This window comes from Camelus dromedarius, chromosome 33, assembly GCF_036321535.1.
Source record: "Camelus dromedarius isolate mCamDro1 chromosome 33, mCamDro1.pat, whole genome shotgun sequence".
In the NCBI taxonomy this organism is placed as follows: domain Eukaryota; kingdom Metazoa; phylum Chordata; class Mammalia; order Artiodactyla; family Camelidae; genus Camelus; species Camelus dromedarius.
Window position 1 is genome coordinate 1,248,376 of NC_087468.1, and position 26,542 is coordinate 1,274,917.

General features: G+C 44.5%; 1 protein-coding gene across 2 annotated transcripts in view; it reads right to left on the reverse strand.

Moving 5' to 3' along the window:
• Positions 1-22,390, reverse strand: part of LOC135319839 (ephrin type-A receptor 8-like) — a 44,009-nt gene extending 21,619 nt beyond the window's left edge. The window contains exons 1-4 of one of the 2 annotated variants that reach the window (XM_064481717.1): positions 22,273-22,390; positions 20,379-20,498; positions 14,330-14,472; positions 10,883-10,981 (exon numbers count right to left, since the gene is read on the reverse strand). In XM_064481717.1, the coding sequence (XP_064337787.1) occupies positions 10,883-10,981; positions 14,330-14,416 (186 nt within the window). In that variant the 5' untranslated portion in view covers positions 14,417-14,472; positions 20,379-20,498; positions 22,273-22,390. Of the gene's footprint in view, positions 1-10,882; positions 10,982-14,329; positions 14,877-20,378; positions 20,499-22,272 lie in introns of those variants that run through there. The other variant, XM_064481715.1, reaches the window with a different exon arrangement.
• Positions 22,391-26,542: the final 4,152 nt, after the last annotated feature.

A 26,542-nucleotide genomic window follows, 5' to 3' on the forward strand; every position in this document is an offset into this window, starting at 1 on the left:
GGAGTGCCAAGCCAGGATACCAGAAGAGAAAATGTGGAAGAGCTTAGAAAACAGAGAGAAAACAGTAAAGTCTATGAGGAAAAAAAGTGAGGTGAGATGAAAGAAAAAGGGTAATTGAGCCCCCGTGCCTTCAAACACACTGAAGTGTGAAAAGTGAACAAAATGGTGAATGAGAAATGCATAAAGGGATATGGACTTTGTCACTGATGTTTGCAGCAGCAAGTTAAATAGGTCTGCATGGGGACAAAATAGAGAATTGTCATTGCCAGAAAAAACACATTCAAAAAGCAGAGAAGCGGGGACATAAGAAGGAAATGGAACCTAAGAAATAAATGGATTCATCGCGAGGTCATTTTTCACCACGTTGGATGTCATCAGGCAAGTATGGAGATTGACTGGCGGTGGTGTGGTGGGAGGTGGGCTCCAAAAGCTAAGCAGCACAGCCTGGCATCGCATCCTTGGGGAGAGGAGCCGCTGCCCTGCCCGCAGCTGCCGTCTGGCCTGTGGAAGAGGCGGGTCAGCGGGGACGGTGGGCCTGAGACAGCACGAGCGATGCGCCTGCGGCAGGGGACCAAGGCCGAGGCGGGATCTGCGGTTCCCTGAGCTCCGCCCTCCCAGCGCACACGTCCCACCGCGGCTCCTCAGTGTCTCCCAGCCCTGAGCACATGGTCTAGTTGTGACATCTTTCATCCCCAGAACTTCTGGTGACATTACAGGTCCCCCAAATTCATGTTGCCCTAGTCACCAATTCCTTCCAGGATACAATCAGAGGGAGAAGGAAGACGCAGTAAAGAAATAAAGTGGGTGTGTTTTTAAAGCCAGCGAAAGCCAATGCCCTGCCCAGAGGAGCTGCTTTTTCTCAAAGCTGGGTTAGCCCCAGTCATGAAATAGAATCACTCGTGGTGTACACGGCAGCCTGCTTTAGGGTGGCCTGCATCATCCTAGAACCCTCTTTGGAAACTTGGGGTTGACAACATAGGCTTTGGAATCTGCTGATTGAAATTTGGACAAACCACATGCTCAACTTTACAACAGACATAGGGAACATAAGTCCGTTATGGAACTTACAAGATCCCTTATGTGATCTTACAAGAATCCTCAGAAAAATGAAAGCTTGTGAAGATTTATTAATGCAAACAATGTGCTTCTAACTAGGATCAGTGTAGATGCTAAATAGTCATTTGGGAGTTGAGTGTGTTTCAATGAAAAAGCTATAATTCATAGCAGTTTAAAAATAAATTCTATAGTGATTGAAAACTCTACCAAGTCCCATAGAATTCTAGCACTGGATTTCTTACAGTGGAATTAAAACAATCAAATATATTTAATCCACAAATGCAAACAAACAATACTATTCTGATAAAAAGATAAAACAAAAGACTCTTTAAAATGAAAAAAACAAAATAATTCAAAAATTAAATAAATCTATTATATAGCACCTACTTATAATGCAAGAAGTGCAAGCACCAATTTTCAAGTTGTGGTCATCATTTGTGCATTTTCCTCACTCAGTGTGGCTGTCCCAGGCTACCTGATCCCTATTACAGAAGATTTTCATCAAGTTTCCTGGCCATTTGTTGATTCATGCCCAGATATAAAAAAGAAAACTTCATTATTAAACTTTATTGTTAAAAGAACCAAAGGAAAATTAGCACGGAAAAGATGGTACTACCAAGGTAAACGCATAGTCTGTCTGTTTACTCAGAAAGTGACGTGCATGTGAAAACCAAAGTCTGAGTCACGGCATCACCCCCTCGTTAATTATGTCACACAAGCAAGTCTCAAAAGCTTCAACCTCAGTCTTCTCCTCTATAAAGTGGCTATCTTATTAATATGTATGTCATAAAGTTGCTTTGGAGGGCCAAGTACTACAATGTCTGTAGTCCCCTTTTTAACCCTCAGATACCTCTTTACATAGGTAGAAAGTCTTGATTGCTGGAATGTGTCTTTGAGCTACAAAACTGTCATATGTAAGAGAAAAAAGGCATTTTGTAAACAAAGGCAAAGTATTATCATCACTCTCCTAATCAAAATTGCTCTAAATAAACATAATTCAGATGTTAAATGTGTATCTCTCCAGGCAAATGACATGATCTTAAGTGTATAAAATCATAAAAATTCCACATAAAAAAAATACTGTTAAGAAGTAAAAAAAAAAAAAAAAAAAAATCAATAAAATTTTACAATACAAAACCAACTGACAACAATCAGTTGCATATCTATAAACAACAAACAGTATGAAAAGGAAATTAAGAAAGGAAATTAAAAAAATCCCACTTATAAAAACACTAAAAAGAATGAAGTATTTAGGAATAAACTTAACTAATGAGGCAGAAGACATGTATACTGAAAACTACAAAACATTCCTGAAAGAATTTAAAGAAAGACACAAAGTAATGTGCTCATGGATTGGAAAACTTGGTACTGGTCAAATGTTACCCATACTACCCAAAGCAATCTACAGATCCAGTGCAACCCCTATCAAGTTCCCAGTGGCATTTTTTGCAGAGCGGGGCGGGGGGGGGACGACTCTTATAATTCATATGGAACCATAAACCCTAAATAGCCAAAACAATCTTGAGAAAAGAGAACAAAACTGGAAGCCTCATACTTCTTGACTTCATATTACACACTTACAGTAATCAAGAGTATGGTGCTGGCATAAGATAGACCTGTAGACCAAAGGGACAGGATAAAGGCCCCAGAATAAACCCACACCTAAATGGTACAATGGGACCTTCAACAAGGTGGCCAAGATGACACAGTGGGGAAAGGACAGTCTCTTCAATAAATGGTGTTGGGGAAACTAGATGTACTCTTACAAGAGAATAAGATTAGACTCATCTTTCACTATACACAGAAATCAACTCAAAGTAGATTAAAGACTTAAAAATAAGAAGCAAAATTGCAAAATCCCTAGAAGAAAAAACATAGGTGAAAAGCTTCATAACTGTAGTCTCGGCAATGAGTTCTTGGATATGACATCAAAAGCACAGGCAACAAGAGCAAAAATAGACAAGGGGGACGCCTACTTCTAAAGCTTCTGTGCAGCAACGGGAATCATCAACCGAGTGAAAAGCAGCCTTCAGAATAGAAGAAAACATTTGCAAATCATACAACTCATAAGGGGCTAGTGTCCACAATATATAAGGAATTCCCACAACTCAACAGGAAACAAAAGCGAAAAATAAAACAAACAAAAACCCCAAATAACCAAATTTTAGAATGGGCAAAGGACTTGAATAGACATTTCTTCAAAGAAGATATACAAATGGCCAGCAGAAATATATATATATATATATATAATGCTCAACATCGCTAATTATCAGGGAAATGCAAATCAAAATCACAATGAGATTTCACTTCATACCTGTTAGGATGGCCAATATCAAACAAACAAACAATCCAAAACACAGGAAGGAACAAGCGCTGGTGAGGATATGGAGAAACTGGAACCATTTGGCAATATTGGTAGGAATGTAGAATGGTGCAGTCATTGTGGAAAACAGTGTGGAGTTTCTTCAGAAATTAAATATTATTACCAAACGTTCCAGTAATTTCACTTCTGAGTATTGTTCCAAAAGTAGTGAAAACAGAATCTTAAAGAAACTATGTATAGTCATATTCACTGAAGCATTATTCAGAACAGCCAAGAGACAGAACAACTTAAGTGTCCATTATTGGGTAAATGAATAAAGAAAACGTGGCATATACATACAATGGAGTATCATTCAGCCTTAAAACAGAAAGAAATCTATCACAGGCTACAACACAAATGAACCTGGAGGGCACTATTCTAAGTGAAATACGCCAGTCACACACACAAGGCCAAAACAACATGACTCCACTTATATAAGGTGTCTAAAGTAGTCGAACTTATAGAAGAAAGTAAAGCAGTGGTTGCCAGGGACTGGGAGGAGGGGAGTGAGGAGCCGCTGCCCAATACTTAGAAACTTTGTTTTAGTCATGCAAGATGAAAAGCTTCTTAAAAATCTTCTGTACAACGATGTACATAGAGTTAACAGTACTGTACTGTGCACTCACAATTTTATTAATAAGATAGATCATGTTATGTGTTTCACCAAAATTTAAAAATAATTACTAATAAAAGAGTTAAACTTCATATGATTCATCTCACTTTTGCACGGATAATTCTCATGTATCTTTCTTCTTACAAGATAGAAAGTTGTTTGAATTGTATAAATGCTACTTGGATTGTGTATGGCTGAGCAATTATTACAAATTCCTGTGTTTTTAATAGTATGGCTAAATTTGCAGCTGACTGTATTTCCACCTACAAATATTTTCCCCAGCAAATGTCTACAACATTCGGCAAAGGTCAAAGGTTTAGAATCCTTTATCCATATTCTGTAAGAACACATTTATAATTTTACTAACTCTAAAGAAAACATACAAAAAAAAGAATCTCAATAAACTCTATAAAGTAGGGGTAAAATAAAACTGAATTTCATCAACTTAGCACTACCTAGTTAACTTTTTCTTACTTGATGGCTTTTTTTTTTTTTTTTTTTGCAGGGGGAGATAATTAGGTTTATTTATTTATTTGATTTTTCAGTGGAGATACTGGGGGTTGAACCCAGTACCTCAGGCACCACTTGAGCTACATCCTCCTCCCGCTCTCTTAAACTTTTATACATAGTAAATAAAATATAGGTTTAAAGCGATTTCAAGGGAAGGGATGTTAAAAGGAATCCTAAATCATCTGAGCCATAAAGGTGAGATTGATTACTGAAATATTTTAAAATATATTCCAATAGTAACTGCCTGGCCAAGTCTGAATCATCCTTTACGCTGAAGCACGAACACCAGCCCCAAGGAGCCTCCCTCGTCCAGGGTGCAGGTCACGTCAGGTCCCCGCTCAGAACTGCTTCAGCGTCCTTTACTGAAGAGACTTCCTTCCTTGCTAAGTGACACTGCCTGTGTGATCCCGCAGGTGACTGCTATTTGTGTGTATGAGCTGTGCTTCCTTCTCTGTGGCCACAGTACCTGGTGCAGGGCCTTTCGCACATTAAAGCAATTATTTCATTCAGACAGCAACTACCTATCAAGCATCCAATTTATATCCAGTTCAGAAAACCATGAGGAAAAAGCCCAACTCCAGTCCTAAAGAACCTTATACTCTAATGTGGGAAATGGTGAATGACTTGATGATTATAGGAGTCAGACACAAAGGCCAGAATCGAGCACAGTATTTACCACCATGGGAGTCCTGGGAGACCAGGGAGTTTTTAAGTAAGAGGTTACGTAAGGGCCAAATCCTGAATAGGAGTTAGGATTTTGCCAAGAGTCAGTTACGAGTGCTCTGGCTGGAGGAAGAGGCAGAAGGCAAGCACGTGGTGATGTCAGGGGCTGAATGAAGTAGGGGTGAGAAACTGGCTGTCAGGGGGATACCCAGAGAAGAGGCTGAGGGAAGAGATGGGGGGAGGGGGTGGGGAATCTTGAAGGAGACGTTGAAAAGGAAATTAACCTTTATCCTAAAATAAGCAGAGTTAAGATTTCCATATTGAAAAGTCACTTGACTAGCAATGTGACCAGAGAACTAGAGGGATGTCAGACTGGACATTAACTGCGTGCTGCCCACAAGCACGGAGCCCCCAGGCCAGCTGGACAGAAGGTTTATGATGCCCATTCCCAATCACCTCACCGCCAGCCAGTCAGGAGAACGTCCATGAGCTGATCACACACCCACAACCCCCTGCCTTCACCTCGTCTTTGACAGCCTTCAGGGAGTTCGGGGTTTTTAAGCACTCGCTTCCGTGGACTTCTTGCTCAGGGCCTACAACAAACGCTGCAATTTTCTTCACCACAACCTGGTGTTGGTAGATTGGCTTTATTGTGCGCTGGCAAGTGCATGCAAGTTTGGTTTGGTAACACGGCTATACCTTGGAGAACAATGGGAAGGAAAATAAGAGTAAAAGCGGAGGACTAGCGAGCTAGCTAACGTGGAAACCCCACACTAGGGAGTCTGACCAAAAGCAGGGTAGTGAAGATGGGACCCACACACAGAAGGGGAACCCACTGCATCTGATCCTGGTTGAACTATGTGGGAGGATGATGGGGAAGAAAGTGGCACTAAGGAGGATTTCTAGGCGTCTGGCTCATATGTTCAATGCATCAGGGTCCAGAGAGCCAGTGCATGAGCTGAGGGGAGATAAGGTTAAGGAATTAAGCTAGAATCAGACCACGAGGAGAGAATCACGTCATATTGAACAAAATGGAGAATTTGAAGAAGAGCGACACGATCAGATCTGTGATTTACAAAGTCCGCTCTGCCCTAGGAATAATAATTGGTTGCCTAAAGCTTAGAAAGAGAGGTCATAGGCCACTGAATTGGGTTAGGGGTGAAAAGGGGGGTAAAGTGAAGAGCAACCTTGGCTGACATCAAAATCATCTGGAAGCTCTTGAAAACCCCAGTGATCATACTGTGCTGCAGACCAAGTACATCACAACTGGGCCTGAGACTGGGCACCAGGTAATTCCAACGTGCAGCCCTAGCTTAAGGCATCATCTCTTCTAATGCAGCCATGGGTAACGGGAAGTCACGGCCACTGCACTTCTCATGCTCTGGTCCCCACTGCTGAATCATTCATGGCTGTGAGATAAGGGCGCTGGTGGTCTTGGCCTGACATCATCGGGTGTGTATTTCATCTAACCCTCTAGTTATGATCCCACGTGTGTCAACACACCTTTTGAAGATCACACAGCTTGACCACAGGGAAAGAAAGAATTTACCATGTTGACTTGAATATTTAAGGATTCCATGACAGTTACGTTTCTGGTGGGAACAAGGTTGATTAATAAGTGAGGATTTCCATTTCCTCCCCATCCTTAATTCATCAAGAGATGCTTGCTTTCAGCAGTCTTATTTTTAGGCTCTTTATGTTACAAAACCTGAAAAATGATATTGGAGTATAGAAAGGGGGGGGGAAAGTAACTCTACAGTGGAGAAATCTGGCAAACACTATCTCAACCAGGTGATCTAGGTCAATATCAACTTTAATAAGACATATTGATTGCATGGGTTCTTAATATGATGTAATAAAAATGATACATTTTCTCTGCAGTCTTTTCCACAAAAACCCGTAACTCTATTCTAATCAAAAGAAAAACATGAGCAAAACCCCAATTGAGGGATATCCTACAAAATATATGAACTTGTCAAAACTCAAAATCATCATAAAAAAAAAAAGGAAAGTCTGAGAAACTGTCACAGTCTAGAAGACACAACCTAAGATGACATGATGATTAAATGCAATGTAGTATGCTGAATGGGACCCTAAAACAATAAAAGGGGGCTAAGGAAAAATTGAAGAAATCTGGATAGAGTCTTTAGTTAATAAAAATAATGAGGAATCACTATTAGTTCATTAGTTGTGACAGGTATCCTAAGGTATTAATAGTAAGGGAAACTGAGAATGGGTATATGGGAAATCTCTGTATTATCTTTGCAAAAACTTCTCTGTAAATCCAAACTATTCTAAAATAAAAAAGTTTATTTAAAAATAATATTGGAATTAACTCAAATTGGATAACAGATCTAAATGTAAATTGCAAATTATAAACTCCGAGAGAGCACAGCAGAAAATCTAGGTGACTCTGGGTATGGTGCCAACTTTTTAGATGCAACACCAAAGCGACTGATGAAAGAAATAGCTGATAAGCTGGGCTTCATTAAAATTAAACACTTCCATGCTGTGAAAGATATTGCCAGGAGAATGAGAAGATGAATCGCAGACTGTGGGAAAATATTTGCAAGATGTGTCTAATAAAAGGCTGTTACTCAAAGTACACAAAGAACACTTAGGAATTTTAAAAAATGATTAAAAAATGAAAAAAGTCTTAGTCTATTCCAGCTGCTATACCAAAATAGCACACACTGGGTGGCTTAAAAACAACAGAAATTTGTTTCTCACAGTTCTGGAGATTGGGAAGTACAAGAACACATCCCCAAGAGGCTTGGTGTCTAAGGATGGCCCACTTCCTAGTTCACAGACAGTATCTTTCCACTCTGTGTTCACACGGCAAGGAAGGGGCAAAGGATCTCTCTGGGACCCCTTTATAAGGGCACTGGTTCCATTCATGAGGGCTCTGCCTTCATGACCTCACCACCTCCCAAAGGTCTCACCTCCTAATATCATCACATTGGGTTTAGGACTTCAACACAGGAATTTTGGAGGGAACACAAACATTCAGTTCCCAGCAGACCTGAACCAACATATCACCAAAGAAGATATACAGACGGCAAATAAACATATGAAAATGCTCAACATAAGTCATTAGGGAATCGTAGATCAAAACAAGAATGATATACTTCTACACACCTATTAGATTGGCCAAAATTCAACATATTGACAACACCAAATGCTGGCGAGGATGTGGAATAACAGGAAATCCTGATCATTGCTGCTGGGAATGCAAAATGGTACAGCCACTGAGGAGGACAGTTTGGTGATTTCTTACCAAACTAAACTTACTCTTACCATATGATCCAGGAAATGTTCTCTTTGGTTTTCACATAAATAAATTGAAAATGAATGTACCTGGATGTTTATAGCAGTTTTATTCATATTGCCAAAGCTTAGAAGCAGTCAAGGTATCCTTCAGTAGGTGAATGGATAAACTGTGATACACCCAGAAAATGGAATATTACTCAGCACTAAAAACAAATGAGCTATCAAGCCATCAATAGACATGGAGGAAACTTAAATGTATATTACTAAGTGAAAGAAGCCATTATGAAGGGCTGCACACTGTATGATTCCAACTGTATGCTATCTGGAAAAGGCAAAACTTAAGAGACAGTAAAAAGATCAGTGGTTGCCAGAGGGTAAGGAAGAGGGAGGCATGAATAGGTGGACTATGGAAGATTTTCAGGGCAGTGAAACTACTCTAAATACTATAATGGTGAAGACACGTCAAACATTTGTCAAATGTACAATACCAAGAGTGAACTCTAAAGTAAACCAAGGACTTTGAACAATAATGATTTTTCAGTGTAGTTCATCTACTGTAACAAATATATCACACTGGTGGGGGATGCTGTTAATGGAGGAGGCTGTGCTATGCTTGTGTAGGGGCAGAGCACATATGAGAAATCTCAATATTTTCCAATCAATTTTGCTGTAAGTTCTCAAAAAAACAAAATCCCTTTAAAAATATTTAGTGTGGGAGAGTCTGCTGGAAAGAAGAAAGGAGGGAGACTAAAATAAAGATATGACTCTCTTAAGTGAAATATTTCTTGTCTCTAGGCTCAGTTCATCCAACTGTATTTGGCTCAACGAGGGCAATGAGAGTGTCAGTTTCACGTATACCTCCTTCTCCGGTGTCTGTCATTCTGTCATAGCACCTAGAACATGTTTGACTCCCAGTAAGTATTAATTAAATGAATGAATAAATGAAATGTAACCATCCTATGGAATTCCCTAATTACCCTTGACAAGATTAAGTTATTCCATTTGTATTTCTCAGGTACATCTCTTTATTTCATGCTGTATTGTCAATTTCCTCCACTTGTCCCATATTACCCAGCTCACACCTAAATGATTACATAAACATGCACGTGGATGCACACACACATACACAATTGCAAGCTCCTTGAAGACAGACTGAGCCTCATTTATGTCTTTCACCTGTCAACACTCAGCTTGGGCTTTGTATGTGGTGAACGTTTATATATGCTTGTCGAATAGACTTTACTTTGCCACGATCCGTTCAGAAGTTCTTCTTTAGTTGTAATCATATAACAAATATAAAATTTTTAATTATTAAGTTGATATCCAATAAATGTACTCATTAATCTAATTAATGTCTAACGACATTTGGCAAGAAATTCTCTTCTGTGTTTGTACCTTCCACACCGCTGGGAGAAGATTCTGAAAGTGTCTAGTATGCTATTTGTAACAGCAGGGCCATTGTTTAGCATTTATGTGTTCAGATACCCATTTGATTTGCCTGTGGAAATTTTCCCAATTCAGCAGCAGGTTAGGTGGAAACAGTACTGGGCCAGTGGGGATCTGGAAACTGGGTCCTTCTCTGGTCCTTGAATTTGGTGAATTACATGGCCAATGTTAATTCATTTCACTATCATGGCCTGAGAGACTTAATTTTTAAAAATGGACTAGATTATCTGTAAGAATCTTCTAGCGCCAATATTCACTGTCATTTAAAGCTCTTTGACAATCAAACTGGATCTCTAAATTACAGGCCAGTTTTCCAAATCATGCGTTTTTCTGGCCACAATATTGTGGACTTTATGCTGTTTTCCTTCACTCTCTACCAGTGGAAAGAACCTTAATCAACTTGCAGTTGTGAATGTTTAAAGCTCCCAATGCCTTCAAAAGTCTGGTAAACACAACACAGACTTTATATTCTGACTCTAAAGAGTGTCTCAGATGCTTTGGATTTTCATGATAAAGAAGATTTCCTCTTTTGTGGGTGAATACTGATTTAGACAGTATTTCTATACAAATGTAAAAATCCCACGATGAGATCAAAGGGAGCACAAGTGTTTTCATTTGTTTTTCTTTTTCCTTACATAGCCAAAGACAGTGCTTTTGGAATCCAGAATTGATAAAAACTTTACCATGGTGGCTACTGGATAGAATACTTACAATATATTGTCACTCTCGTATTTTAGCCATTGTCCTTGACATTTCTCAAGTATGTATCCCAATCTTATCTTGCGCCATTGGGTTCTAGGATTTTATCTGAGACAGAAGTAACAAGGCAAAAATACATCTATTTCATGCACCCAATTCGGATTTAGGAAGAACAAAATTTGCACTTTTGAATTTTGAAGTAATATTCCTTAATTGTATATAATCTATCTGCTTTAGGAAGAGGCATGATTTTGCCAACTTACCCTGGTCAGAAGTTCATTCATTTCTGTCACCAGCATATTCAGACTGCCTTCTGCCAACTGAATGAGTCTCTCTGTGACCCGCTGAGGCAAAAGCATATGCTGAAAAAGATTTCATTCCACATGCCTTTTAGTAAATGGTCTTGCAGTGATCATGGCGTTGAACATTTAACAGAATGAATTTCTCCTTCACACACAAAAACCTTAGACTTCTCACATTCAAAGAAAAGAGAAACAAACTATTTCAACTGAGCATTACACACACAGCACTGTGCAGGATAATCTGGCAAATAATACAAACTGCTATAATTTACTGAGACACTACTATGTGCCAGGTCTTTTTGTTTCGTTTTGTTTTGTTTTCATTTTGTTCTTACAACAGTTCTATAAGGTAAATGTTACTTCATTTTGTACATAGGAAATTGTGGCTTAAAGAAACTTAAAAACTTACACAAGATCACATAGCCGGGAAGGGGAGAGACAAGATGAACTCTGATTCTTTAAGGCTCCTATTTCAGTCAACAGAGTTACAGTTTACAGGCTTCATACCTCTTTCTTAGCGGACAGGAGCCCTGACAGAGGTGTGGCATCCGTGCTGTAAGGAGTGGGCCTGGCACCCACAGCAAGACCATTTTCTTCTCCTACTGAACATAACCCATCTCACAGATTAGGCACCATCACTCTGTGACAGTGACAAATGGAACAAAACAATGAGACCACTCCACAATCTTGTCTAAACACAGACGAAATCCTGGTCTCTGTTCAGACCACAGAAGGATCCCAAATCCCACTTCCTCGCTAATGACTGGCCACTGCCTCCTTCCAAATGTTGGGTTTAGTCCAAAAGTTGGGTTTATCCCTGTCCCTTCCCTCCTTCTAGATAAGCTTCACTAGCATACTCAGTTATAGAAGTGGTCCCACTTCCTGACAGCACCCAGTCCACCACAAACCCCTGCTTCCCTGAAACTTCCCCCCAATTCCCCAGCATAAAACCAATACTGTACGTTATTCCTACTGTCTGTTATGGAGACACCCCCAGTACCCCAGGGTGTGCAGGGTCCCTTTATATGACAAGTTCACAAACCCAACTTTGTTCTACCCCATGTGTGCTCCTGCTGGTCTCTGGCTGGAACCTGGGGAGCACTGACACAGTTGAAGAAACTGAACAAAGAGGGTGGATAACTTACTGAGGGATTTAGAGGATCAAAATGGGATCCCAAGTGTCCAGATAGTCAGTGAGTTATGGAAGAACACAAACACAGAATCAAGAAAGACTGAGATTTAAGGCAAATCAAGGTCATCTTGGCTAACACCTAGCCATCAGGAAATAGGTGACTGAACCCCTTGGCCTGGCTTGCGTCCACAAATTGGAACTCCTTTCAGAGGGCCCTTCAGTACTTCTTTCACAGCTGAAAGATTTTTTTTTAAATTTTTACATCCTACTGAAGTATTTGCTCCTCTAGATTAATTTTCTTTCCTTGTATTCCATCCATGTAGAAGGAAAATAACAGGCCAGCATTGCCTTTATTAGAACTCTTCACAATCCTGAATGCTGGGCCTGCAAACTAAACTCAGATTCCCCTGCCTGGCTTTCAAGGTTGTCCTTCATGTCACCGAGCCCCACTCAAGTCTCCAGCCTTCTCTTCCACTAGCAGACCTGACTTCTAATGCCTGCTGGATGGGCCGTGCTCATCTGCACCTCCGCCTCTGCTCACATGGCTCTCCCAGATTCAGTGGCCAGAGTATGAATGGACAGGCTGGGGGTCAAGGAGCCCTCGCCCTGGTGGCCCGGGTCCTTCCCTCTCTGAGCTGCACAAAGGTAGTTTCACTCTCACAGCCCCTGAAGTTATGCTGCCTCCTTTCAAATCCCAGCTCTGCACCTAGTAACCACGTGAGGCTGTGTCTCACATGTAACTTCCCTGTGCCTCAGTGTCCTTACCTGACTACCTGAAGGAAACGCAGATAATACAGTACTCTTCTCCTGGTTCTCGGAGTTGCTGTAAAACATATGCGTAATTCATGTAAGGCTTTACTCGACTGCCTAACACAGAGGTGCTCACCAATAAATGTTAGTGATCCTTGCTGTCACTGAGACTGGTCTCCTCATCCAGTAAATAGGGCTAACAGGCCTTACTTTAAAGGCCACGGTCCGGATAAAAGAATAAAATCCCTAGAAGAGTGTCTGTCAGTGCCCAGTGAGTAACTCTTAGACTTCCTCCTCCAGTCCTCACCAACGATTCTCTATTAAAATTGTTTCTATCCTTTAAGTTCTAACACAAATTACACTTTCAGTCATGATGCATTCTCTGGTTACTCTGAATCTTACCTGTTTCTCCAATTCTAGTATTCTATTATACAAAAAAATTCATAAATTTTCATAAATCACATGATAATTATATATTTTTGCTAATTATTTATTGTTTATTTTTTTAACAACATACGACTCTAAGCTATAGAGTTGTGCCTACATTTTAGGGGCCACAAAACCCCCAGGGAACTGAGTGCACTCCTGAGACATTCTAGAATCTCTCAATAAATATCTGATAATTGACCAATTGTGTATATGTAGTCACTTTTCATCTTTTTTTAAAAATCAGGCAAAACAACCCCAATTTCCTTGACATTTCCTCCTTTTCCCACTAACGACTGAAAGCTTTCACAACGTCTTAGAATAGTGTTTCTCCAAGTGGTTCTTGTTGAAGTACATTCAAAAGGCTACCTATTCTCTACTATGAAATTTTAACCTTGTGTTTTCATCTTGACAGTAAACTTAAATGCTAATGTAGGTGTTTCTGGAACCCAGGCTGGGCACCAGAGAGACGAACACAGCCTGGCCTCAGCACCTCCCCTCACATGCCTGCTTGAGCATAAGGCACGTGAGTCATGTGGGTTTGTCGAGCGATGCCAGATGTCCTCTGAGGACCCCTCACAAAGGGCTCTCTAGTTCAGATGGTGGGAAGGTGGGAGAACTGACTTACCACGTGTCACATGCTGACGAAAGAACTGGGGTGGAAGTGCTCGGTATCATATTCTTGTTGCAAGTAGCAATCGGCTTTCAGCAAAAATCATCTGCTATTTTATATTAATGTTTTCATTTGAATTTTATTTTATTTTTTTGGGCTTCTGTAAGGATTGCTTTGTTTTTATTTTACAGAGCTAGTAAGTATAAGGAGTTCATATCTGATTTTATGTTTGTATGTATTTAAGAAACATAATAAAATTGATTTAGGCCAAATACTGGCGGTATATGAGCCTGTTCCCTTAATAGCAATCGGTAAATTATAGTTCTCAAGTTTGAAAACCACTGGCTTAGAAAGTCTCTGAATTTCCCTAGTGGCTGCCAGCCTTGACTTGGGACAATGGGAAGAGCATTTACCAGTTACGGCAACTACCCCCCGGGAAGCGCCTGTCATCTTTCCGCGGGCTCTTGCTGTTTCTGTTCCAACCTACCTTGAGTTCCTGAGTCAGACTTTCAAGACCATACAGAATGTTATGCGGAGCAGGCAGCCGGCTAGTGAGGCTGACGTTCATGGCCATCTGTTCCAGGCGAGCCAAGTCACTGAGAAGAAGGCCGGTGTGTTCATCTCCGCAAACTGGGAAAGGGAAACAAGGCATGTTTACTTATTCTAAGCATCCCAGGCAGATGTCCAAGATTTCAGCTATGAAATATTTTATGGCCCAAGTAGAATTCCGTGAAAGGTGATGTTTCTCATCTCCGATAATTAACACTTTAAAATGGATGACAGTTGAAAAAAGATGAAAAGAACAACAAAAGAGCAGACATGCCTGTCGCTTGGAACCTGAAATATGGAGGATGATACAAACTGAAGAGCCACGGAGAAGGAGCAGATGCATTTTGAGGGGAACGAGTGTATTGCCTAAGTATGAAGGAGAGGTCAGATGTGGAATATAACATTATAAATGCCCCAGAAATCCACACATGAACAATCTAGAGGAAATGTAACTGGGAATAAAATATGCTTCAGAATGTAAAAATGTATATAAGTGCACACTGTTCCATTAGGTTGCACTGTGGAGTGTCTATAACAATTCAGTCTCCACACACTTCATTAATTACATATTCAAAATGGTACAACCCTTTAGCCACTAACAATGAATCAACAAGAAAAGAAAGTAAAGAAACACTCCCTTTTAAAATTGAATCTGAAACAATAAAATACTTAGGAGTAAATCTGACAAAGGAGGTGAAAGACTTATATGTGAAGAACTACAAAACTTTGATTAAGGAAACTGAAGGCTTAAAAAAAATGGAAAGGTACCCCGTGCTCTTGGATTGGAAGAAACAACATCATTAAAATGGCCATTCTGCCCCAGGCAATCTACAGATTTGATGCGACCCCTATCAAATTACCCGAGACATTTTTTTTACAACGATATTAAGGTTTATATGGAATCACAAAAGACTCAGAATTGCCAAAGCGATATTGAAGAAAAAGAATGAAACTGGAGGAATAACCATCCCAGACCAGTCATTACAGAGCTACAGGCATCAAAACAGCATAGTATTGCCATAAAAAGAGACATGCGGATCAATGGAACAGAATAGTGAGCCCAGAAGCAAATCCACAGACCTATGGTCAATTAATCTTCAACAAAGGAGACAAGAATATACAACAGAGAAAGGACAGTCTCTTTAGCAAATGGCGTTGGGTAAACTGGATAGCAGCATATAAATCAGTAAGTTAGAACACTCCCTCACTCCATACACAAAAACAAACTCAAAATGGCTTAAAGATTTCAATATAAGACAGGACATGATAAATCTCCTAGAAGAAAATATAGGCAAAATATTCTGACATAAATCTTAGCAATGTTCTCCTAGGGCAGTCTACCCAGGAAATGGAAATACAAGCAAAAATAAACAAATGGGACATAATTAAACTCATAAGCATTTGCACAGCAAAGGATACCATAAGCAAAATGAAACAACAACTTACAGAATGGGAGAAAATATTTGTAAATGATTCAACTGACAAAGGCTTAATTTCCAGAATATATAAACAGCTCATACAACTTAATAACAAAAGAAAAAAGAAACAAACAACCCAGTCCAAAAATGGAAAGAGCATCTAAACAAGCAATTCTCCAATGAAGACATACAAATGGCCAACAGGCACATGAAAAAATGCTCAATATCACTAATTGTCAGAGAAATGAAAATCAAACTACAGTGAGGTGTCACCTCACACCAGTCAGAAAGGCCATCATTCAAAAGGTCATGGATGATAAGTGCTGGAGAGGGCATGGAGAAAACGGACCTTCTTACACTGCTGGTGGGAATGTAGTTTGGTGCAGCCATTATGGAAAACAGTATGGAAATTCCTCAAAAAATTAAAAATAGACTTACCCTATGATCCAGCAATTCCACGCCTGGGTATATATCCAAAGGGAACTCTAATGAGAAAAGATATCTGCACCTCAATGTTCACAGTACTGCTAAATACAATAGCCAAGACGTGGAAGCAACCTAAATGTAGCCAACAGATGACTGGATAAAGAAGATGTGGTATATTTATACAATGGAATACTACTCTACCATAAAAAAGGATAAATTAATGCCATTTGCAGCAACATGGATGGACCTACAGATCATCATTCTAAGTTAAGTAAGCCAGAGAAAGAAAAAAAACCGTATGATATCACTCATATGTGCAATCTTAAAAAAAAAAAAAAAAAGACACTATGAACTCTTCTACAAAACAGAAACAGACTTGCAGACTTAGTAAACAATCTCACGGTTACCAGGGGAAGGGGGTGGGAAAAGATAAATCTGGGAGTTTGAGATTTACAAATGTTACTCACTACATATAAAAATAGATTTTTTTTTAAAAAGTCTCTTCTGTATAGCACAGAGACCTATGCTCAATATAATAATCTATAATGGAAAAGCTGCTACAGCCACTACCTAAAGAAATTAGAAGAAAGAGGAGTTAGTTATCCCGGGCCAGAGCCCAGTCCTGCTAAAGTCCTTGCCCACTGCTGACACTGCCCCCTGACTGCACTGCGCCCTCCTCCCAGGAGCAGGCTGACATGAAGACATGCGACCAGTGAACCTGGGGCAGCAGAGGCCGCCCCCAGGACAGGCCCCTGGGAGATGGGAGCAAGTCCACCTGCTCCCCCGGGGCAGCCACCCTTCCACCACCACCACAGCCACCCTCCCAGCTGCTGCTGCTGCTGCCTCCTAACAGCAGTGCACCCGCCTCCCAGGACCCAACTCACCTGGAAATAAGTGTTCCACGAACCTAGGGCAGCGGTGGGGAGTTGGTCTATTTGCCCCCAGCTCCACTGCATCATGGCCTGGGGGCAGCTCCTGCTGCTCCAGCTTTGATGCAGGCACCTCCCTGGGCCAGCCTGCTCCCGGGAGGTGGCCACAGTGTGGTCAGGGAGGTGGTGGCAGTGGGTTAGGGGGGCTGCCATGCGAGCCTTTAGATTTGCTTCAATCTCCCCCACAGCCTGTCTCGGGGCAGCCTCTGCTACCCCAGATTTGTGGGATGCATGTCTTGGAAACTGCTTGCTCCTGGGAGGCTGGCACGGTACAGTCAAAGTGCAGAGGCTGCAGTAGGGACAACGACAGCTGCGGGGGAGGGGGAGATGCCCCCCAGAGAACCAGTGGACTTGCTCCCATCTTCCCCGCAGCCTGGCCTGGGGGAGGCCTTTGTTGCCTCAGCTTCCTGGAAGGCAGGTCTCCCTGTCAGCCTGCTGCCAGGAGCCAGGCGTGGTGTGGTCAGGTGACAGGGGCAATGGGTGCAGGAGATGCTTCAGTGACCCTGTCCATTTGCTCCCATCTCCCTGCGGCCTGGCCTAGGGGCAGCTTCTGCTGCCCCAGGTTCAGGGGACTCAAGTTATGTGACAGCTCCTGGGAGGCTGGGGTGGTGAGGTCAGGGGGCAGCAGTGGTTGTAGCAGCGACGGGAGAGGGGCTGCCCTGGGAGAGCCAGTCCACTTGCTCCCATCTCCCCAGCTGCCTAGCCTTGGGGCGGCCTCTGCTGTCCCAGCTTTGTGGAATGCACTTCTCCCTGTCAGCCTGCTCCTGGGAGGTGGGTGCAGTGTGGTCAGGGGGTGGCAGCAGCGGTGACTTGATTGGTGTTGCCCCATGCAAGCCTGGGGATTTGCTCCCATTTCCTGCTGCAGCCGCCCCCACACACTGCACCGCGCCGCCTCCCAGGAGCAGGCTGACCTGTAACCTGCGTCCTGCGAACTTAGGGCAGCAGAGGCGAGCACCAGGCCAGGCCACAGGGGAGATGGGGGCAAGTAGATTGGAGCATCTTAGGCAGGCCCCCTACCCCCGCCGTCAGTGCTGCCACAGCCCCCAGACCCCTGACAGCACCACACAGGCCTCCAGGGAGCAAGGTAACCCTAAGACGTGCATCAGGTGAACCCTGGTAAGCAGATGCTGCCCCCAGGCCAGACCTCGGGGGATATGGGAACAAATCCAGGGGCTCACAATGGGCAGCACCCCTCCCACCACGGCCGCCTCCGCCCCAGCCCCCTGACCACAGGGTGCAAGGCTCCTGGGAGCTGGCTGACCTGGGGCTGTGCCTCCAGTGAACCTGGGGCAACAGAGGCCACCCCCAGGCCAGGCCACAGGGAACTGGGAGCAAATCTCCCAGCTCACAAATGGCAGCATCCTGTTATTCCCGCCTCGAAAGCTGCCACAGATTTCATCCTCCCCGCTGCTCACTGACTGGACCACACAGTCCTCTACGGAGCAGTCTGACCTAAAGAGGATCTTGGGGCAGCAGAGGCCACCCCCAGGCCAGGCAGCAGGGAAGATGGGAGCAAGTGACTGGCTCTCAAGAGGCAGCCCCCCTTCCTTCACCATCACCTCCAAGGCTACCGCCTCTGCCATCTTCCCAGCCCCCTGGCCACACTGTGCCCATGGTCTTACTAAAGTGGGTATACAGGAAACATATCTCAACATTATAAAAGCTATTCATGACATACCTACAGTCATCATAACACCCTACCAAGAGAGTTGAAAGCCTTGCCGCTAAAATCTGGAACCAGACAAGGGTGCCCACTCTCATCACATCTATTCAATATACTATTGGAAGTCCTAGCCATAGCAATTAAATGAGAAAAAAAAAAAATAAAAGGGATCCAAAATGGAAAAGAAGAAGTAAAATTGTCATTATAAGCAGATGGCATACTATATATAGAAAACGTTAAAAGCTTCACACAAAAACTAATAGAGCTACTACTCATCATGGTAGCAGGACACAACATCCACACACAGAGATCAGTGGCATTTCTTTAAATGAAATAATCCCTGTTTAAATTGCATCCAAAAAATAAAGTACTTAGGAATAAATCTGACCAAGGACATGAAAAACTTACATGTGCAGACCTACAAAACACTGGCTAAATTAAAGAGAACTTAAAGGAATGGAAAGATAGCCCATGTTCTTGCATTGGAAGAATTAACATTGTTAAAATGGCCATACTGCCCAAAGCAATCTACAGATTAATGCAAACCCTATCAAATCACCCAGTACATTTTTCACAAAACTAGAACAAATAACCCTAAAATTTATGTGAAATCACAAAAGACCCAGAATTACCAAAGCATTGCTGAAGAAAAAGACCACTGCTGGTGGAATAACCCCGCAGACTTCAGACAGTACTACAGAGCTACAGTCATCCATGGTATTGGTACAAAAACAGACGTATGGGTCAATGGAAAAGAGAGAGCCCAGAAATAAACCCACACACTTTTGGTCAATTCATCTTTGACAAAGGAGGCAAGAACACACAATGGAGTCAAGAGAGTCTCTTGAGCAAATGGAGTAGGGAAAATTGGACAGCTGCATGTAAATCAATGATGTTAGCATACTCCCTCACCCCATGAAGAAAAATAAATTCAAAATGGCTTAAAGACTTAAACATAAGACAAGACACTATAAACCTCTTAGAAGAAAACATAGGCAAAACATTATCTGATATACATCTCAGCAATGTTCTCCTAGGGCAGTCTACCAAGGAATAGAAGTGAAAGCAAAAATAAAGAAATGGGTCCAAACTGAACTCATAAGCATTTGGAAAGCAAAGGAAACCACAAGCAAAACTAAATGACAACATACGGAATGGGAGAAAATATTTATAAATGATTCAACTGACAAAGGCTTAATTTCCAGAATATATTAACAGCTCATACAATTTAATATCAAAAATCAAACAATCCAATCCAAAAATGGGGAGACCTAAACAGGTATTTCTCCAATAAAGACTACAAATGTCCAATAGCCACATGTAAAAATGCTCAATATCACTAATTATCAGAGAAATGCAAATCAAAACTACAATAAGGTATCAGCCCGCACGAGTCAGAATGGCCATCACACAAAAGTTCATGAATGATAAATGCTGGGGAGGGTGTGGAGAAAAGGGAATCCTCTTACACTGCTGGTGGGAATGTAGTTTGGTGTAGCCATTATGGAAAACAGTACAGAAATTCCTAAAAAAAACTAAAAATGGACTTACCCTATGATCCAGCAGTCCCACTTCTGGGTATATGTCTGGAGGGAACTCCAATGTGAAAAGATATCTGCACCCCAGTATTCATAGCACCACTGTATACAGTAGCCAAGACATGGAAGAAACCTAAACATAGCAACAGATGACTGGATAAAGAAAATGTGGTATAGTTATACAATGGAATACTACTCTGCCATAAAAAAGGATAAAACAATGCCATTTGCGGCATCATGGATGGACCTAGAGATCATCACTATAAGTGAAGTGACCCACAAAAAGAAAGAAAAATACCATATGATAACACTCATATGTGCAATCTGAAAAAAAAAAAAGACACTATGAACTCATCTACAAAACAGACTTGCAGACTTAGTAAACAATCTTATGGTTACCATGGAAAGGGGGTGGGAAGGGATAAATTTGGGAGTTTGAAATTTACAAATGTCACTATATATAAAAATAGATTATTTAAAAAGTTTTTTTCTGTATATCACAGAAACCTATGTTCAATATCTGGTAATAATCTATAATGGAAAAGCCGTTGCAGCCACCAGCTGAGGAAGCAAAAGAAAGAAGACTGAGTTATCATGGGCTGGAGCCCAGTCCTCCTAAAGTCTTTGCCCGCTGCTGACGCTGCCCCCTGACTGCACTGCGCCCTCCTCCCAGGAGCAGGCTGACATGGAGACATGCGTCCTGCGAACCTGGGGCAGCTGAGGCTGCCCCGAGGACAGGTCCTGGGGGAGATGGGAGCAAGTCGACCTTCTCCCCCTGGGGCAGCATCCCTCCCTCAGCCACCGCCCCCTGACTGGACCAAGCCTGCCTTCCAGGCGCCAACTGACCTGTTAACAAGTGATCCGCGAACCTGGGGTAGCGACGGGGAGAGGGGCGCCGCCCCTGGCAAGCTAATCGATTTGCCCCCATCTCCCCTGTGGCATGGCCTGGGGGCGGCCTCTGCTACCCCAGGCACATCCCTAGGTCAGCCTGCTCCAGGGAGGCGGGTGCGTTGTGGCTGGAGGCAGGGGCAGCCTTGGCTGGTTACAGAATCTGCCCATGCGAGCCTGTGGATTTGCTTCAAATTCCTTCGCGGCATGTCCTGGGCTTGGCCTCTGCTGCCCCAGGTTCGCGGGACTCAGGTGCTGTTGGGGGGCTGCGGGGGCGGCGGCGGATTTGGGCTGCCCTGTGGGAGCGCGGGGATTTGCTCCCATGTCCTGTTATCGCTACGGCCGCGGCACACTGACAGCAGGGCGCCCACCTCCCTGAAGCAGACTGACCTGTAACCTGAGTCGCACGAACCTGGGGCTTTAGAGGTCGCCCCTGGGACAGGACACGGGGAAGATGGGAGCAAATCCACAGGCTGGAAGGGGCAGACCCCTCTCCCGGCCGCCGCCGCTGCCCCTGCACCCTGACAACTCCGCGACTGCTCCTCAAGGGCAGGCTTACCATGAGACGTGCACCCCGCGAACATGGGGAAGCAGAGTCCACCCCAGTCTAGGCCTCGGGGGAACAGGGAGCAATCCAGGGGCAGCCCCCATCCCACCCGCGGGCGCCACAGAGGTCCCCTGACCGCACGGCATCCGCCTCCTGGGAGCAGGTTATAGTCTGAGGGCTGGTCGGAGGTGCTCCAGGGCCGACAGGCGGCCTCCCACCTCCTGGGGCTGTACCCGCTTTTCCAAACCTGGGTACAAGCAGCGGCGAAGACGCGGGGTTCAGGGACTACTAATGTTGCGGGGGTGGGGCACCACGAACCAGGGCTGTGGCCTTGGACCCGCATCAGGGTCCTAACCTGCCCCGTCATCCGGGCCTCACCTACACACCCCTACCCATGCGCCTCCCCAACTGCGCAGCCCAGGCCTCACCCGCCGGCCCCTCAATCTGCGCGCCCTCACCGGCGCCCCCTTACCTGCCCGGCGGCGACAGGAGAGGTGATGGCAAGTGGCGGCCCAGACTCCAGGCCACTTCCTCCTCCGGGAGCTGGGCCAGGAGCACACCCGGATCCCGCCCGGCTTCCACAAGCTCTGGGCGCGCTCCCGCGTCCTCGCCCCTGCTCCTCCTCCCGCCCGCAGCGCGGATGCTGGCCTGGGGCTCCTGCTGTACCGGACGTGGCGACTGGGGCCGGGACGGCCTGGGCGGGGCCCGGCGGTGGGGCGGTGGGGCGGGCTCACCCCGCTGCCCGCCCTGCTGGGTCTCCATCCCCAATGTCCCCATCCTGCCACTGGCTGGGTCCTGGCACCCAACCAGAGCCACGACCACCCTGGGCCAGGCCACACACCCCCATCCTCACTCCCCATACTCACCTCACTCTTCCTGTTACTACCCTCCCACCCCAGGCCAGGCCCAGTCTCCCATCAGATCCCAAAGACCGGGCTCCTCCTCACACTGAGGTCCCAGCCCCCACACTCCCTCCTGCTAGGTCCTAACCTATGGCCCCTGCACCACAACCTCACCCCACATGCCTCACCGCAGGACCCCCAACATCCAGAAATGGTCTCCCTCACCTCTTAGCCGGGTCAGTTCCACTCGGAGCAGCCCCTCACCCCTCAGCCTGTACCCCCTCACTGCGGGATCCCCCCTCACTCCAAGTGCACCCCTACCAGGAGATGATCCCCTCACCCCTCACCCCGTGGTTGGAGTGGGGAAGTCCGGGCTCCAGTCACGATGGCGACTGCCACCAGCGGGGGAATCCAGCCTAGTGTGCACCTGCATAGCTAGTGTCTGAGGCTACAGAGCAAAGCAGGCTGGGCTGGAAGTGGTTCCAATTCCCGCCCTGGTGCCCTGACCCCGCGCCTTGTGCCTCAATTTAGCGGGCCGGTCAGGGTGACCCCGGGCTGCCTGTCATTGGCCTGTGGGCCTTGGGTGGTTGATGGTCCTGATGGTGATCTGGACCTGTAGGCGGAGGCACTGGGCACACAGACCTATAGGGGTGGGCGAGTTCAGAGGGTGCACTTGAGCCGAGGGTTGGACAGCAGGCAGTGGGCTGTGTGCATGGGGCTGTGTGCATGGCCTGGACTCAGCCCAGGTGGGTGCAGGGACCTAGTTCATTCACACCAGGCCAGAAGGAAGAGGGATGGGAGCTTTTGAAAGTGTCCAGGTTAGGAAGCCAAGGCTGGAGAGTAAAGCAGGCAGCTGCACTGGCCAGGCCACCTTGGAGCCCGCCATGACGCTGGTCCCTTGCATCAGGGGAGACTGACCACTGACTGGCCAATGAGATGTCCCCTGCCGTGGTATAGCTTACAGACAATTGAAGGGAATTTGACACTTGATTTTAATCACCAATAATTGTTACTTTCTCTGTGGGAGATCAGGTCCACAGTCATGGTGAACCTGGCAGGGCTCCTGCTTGTATCCCAGCCTGGGGCAGAGGAGGACCCGCAGAGGAAACAGCCTCTTAGATCTCACCAAAAGGCACTGTAATAGAAAAGAATAAACCTGACTCCATATTAGATCTGTTCCTCTGACTTTAACCGTGTGCCCTCTTTTCTAGGCTTAGTCTTGCCAGCTCTGTCCCTTTTGTAAAACAAGGTTGCCTTTAGCCTGAAATATACAGGAGACCCTATTCTCAAGGCTCTGACCCTTAAGGATATTAACACTTTTGCACTCCTATAAAGACAACAAGTTGCAGAATAGAAAATAACGTTTGTTTTGTTGGAGGTTTTACAGGGAAACCATGGTCAGCAAAGGATTCCAAGAACAAAGAAATCCTACACCAAGAAGTTTGCAACAACCAACCACAGCTCCTCCCCTTTTTAGTAGAAAAAGAGCCTGAAGTCTGACTTGGGGAAGCTGGCTCTCCAGGACATTAGTCTGCCATTATCTTGGTCTGCAGCTGTCCACATGGGTCAGGTCATGGTGCCTCTGTATAACCTCTAACAAAACAAATGTTACTTTCTATTCTACAACTTGTCTTTATATTAAGTGCAAAAGTGTCAATATCCTTAAGGGTGAGAGCCTTGAGAATAGGCTTTCCTGTATATTTCAAGCTAAAGGAAACATTGTTTTACAAAATGTGCAGAGCTGGCAAGTCTAAGCCTGGGAAACAGGGCACAGGGTTAAAACAAACAAACAAACAAACAAACAAAAAACAGATCTAAAATTGTGTTCTACACTGGAATTTGACACAACATTGTAAAATGAATATAAATCAATAAAAAATGTTTTAAAAAAAGAAAAAAAAAAAAACCAAAAGAACAGATCTAATAGGGAGTCAAATTTGTTCTTTTCTATTATAGGATATTCTATTTTTATGTTTTAAGTTTATAAGAATAAAGTTAAGCCTTTTCCCATTTTAAATTGTGCAATTAAGGAGCATTAGGTGCATTCACAATGCTGTGAGACCAACACCACTGGTTTCAGACTATTGCTTTCCTCAAAGTAAAAGCTTGTATCAAAAGCACACCCCACGTCCTCCCTTCCGCAGCCCGTGACAAGCCCTAATCCCCTTTCTCTCTGTGTGTCTTTACCTATCCTGGAGGTTCCCTATCAATGAAATCATATAAAAGGTGGCTTTTTTTGTCTGCCCACATATCTTAAGCAGGGACTGGTGAATTTTTTTGTTTTACATAAATTAGCATTTTTGTATTTTGAGAGGAAAATCCAGATGGATTAAAGATGAGACGTACTAAATGAAGCCCTTTTAGTAACTCTGTGCATCATCTCAGGGTAGGCACTGCTGTTCTAAGTGTGAAGCCAGAGCCAGAAGGGAGATGCTTCACTCTTCCTGTGCCAAAATAAAACCAAAAAGAAACAAAAAGCAAAGGCTAAGAAAAACAAAACACAACCTGGAAAAAGTGTTCCTAAGACCCAAGGTTGGAGAAAGGCTTCACATCCCTGTGGTCCAAAAAGCTCTCAAAACCCAGTGTTCTGAAAAGAAACAGAACACACACAGGCAGTTCCAATGAGAGGCAGTGCAGGTGGCCGGTGTGCTCGAGATGCTCAACCTCTCAGTTGAGGACACAGGCAGACGGACACACTGTGGAGGCAGCACTGGTCACCGTCACACTGGCAGGCCTTTAGCCTGGTGACAGCCAGCTCTGGTGACAACGTGAGCAGGCAGAGGCCCCAGGAGGTCCCCTGGAAGGAAGAGAAAATGGCCACTCCTCTCTGGGAGAACAGGGTACAGGACACATCAAAGGGCCACAGGTGCGTCCCTTCCCCAGCAGTGCTGAGCCTTAGAGCTGATCCCACCAAAGTGCTTGCACAGCTTTCAAAGATGTTTTTTCTTCAGTAACATGAATTCAAATGAATCAATACGTCATCAAGGCATTTTAAGAAGTGACTTGCCACGGGCCCTAACATTACACACACATAAATACACACATATACACATAAACGTATATACACATACATACAGAAAAGAGACAGACTGAAACACAGAGAGGCAGAGGGAGAGAGAGAAACAGAGAGAGAGACAAGGCAGAGAGAGAGGCACTGAGAGACAAAGAGAGAGAGAATGAACACTGGAGCTGGGAATGAGTGGAACTCATGCACATTTTTGTAAGTCAGTCTGCATGTCAGAACCCGGGCTCAATGTCCATCCACCCTCCAGGGGAGGGTGTGGGGATCACACAAGGACGTGTGACCAGAAGGCAAACAAGCAGGGAGACACTGTGGGGCAGCCCACCACAGAGGCTGAGATGAGACACTGGGCCTGGATCTGAACAGGACACAATGACCTAGGAGGTTGTATGCCAGAGCGGACAATGTCAAAGTTGTAATTAATTTCAACACGCTGACAGGTAGCTGGGAAGTAGGCGGCAAGGAGGGTGACTTTCCCCAGAGCCCAGGGCAGACCCCGGCCTGTGTGGCATGTGCTCTGCACACCGCCAGCCCTCTGTGGGGTCCTACCCTTGCTGAGTTTGTGCACGAGCTCCCTGTGATGCCAGCCCGTGGGGGTGATAGGTGCGCTAGGTGTTAATGGGTCTAGAGACAGGATGTCTTCCCCAGGAAGCAGGGGCCAGAATGAACCCCACTGTGCCGATGGGGGATTGGGGAGACCCTGAGAGGCAGGTGGCTTGTCCAGGGTGACAGCGCTGCTGGGGGGGAGCTGGGTCTGAACCCAGCTGTGTCCTCAGAGTTGTGGCCCTGGCTGCATCCAGGCCTCCCCAGGGCTATAGGAGGGGCCGAGTTGGTGTCACTGTGTGTGGACATGGCATGGGGTGGGAAGTGAGCCATCT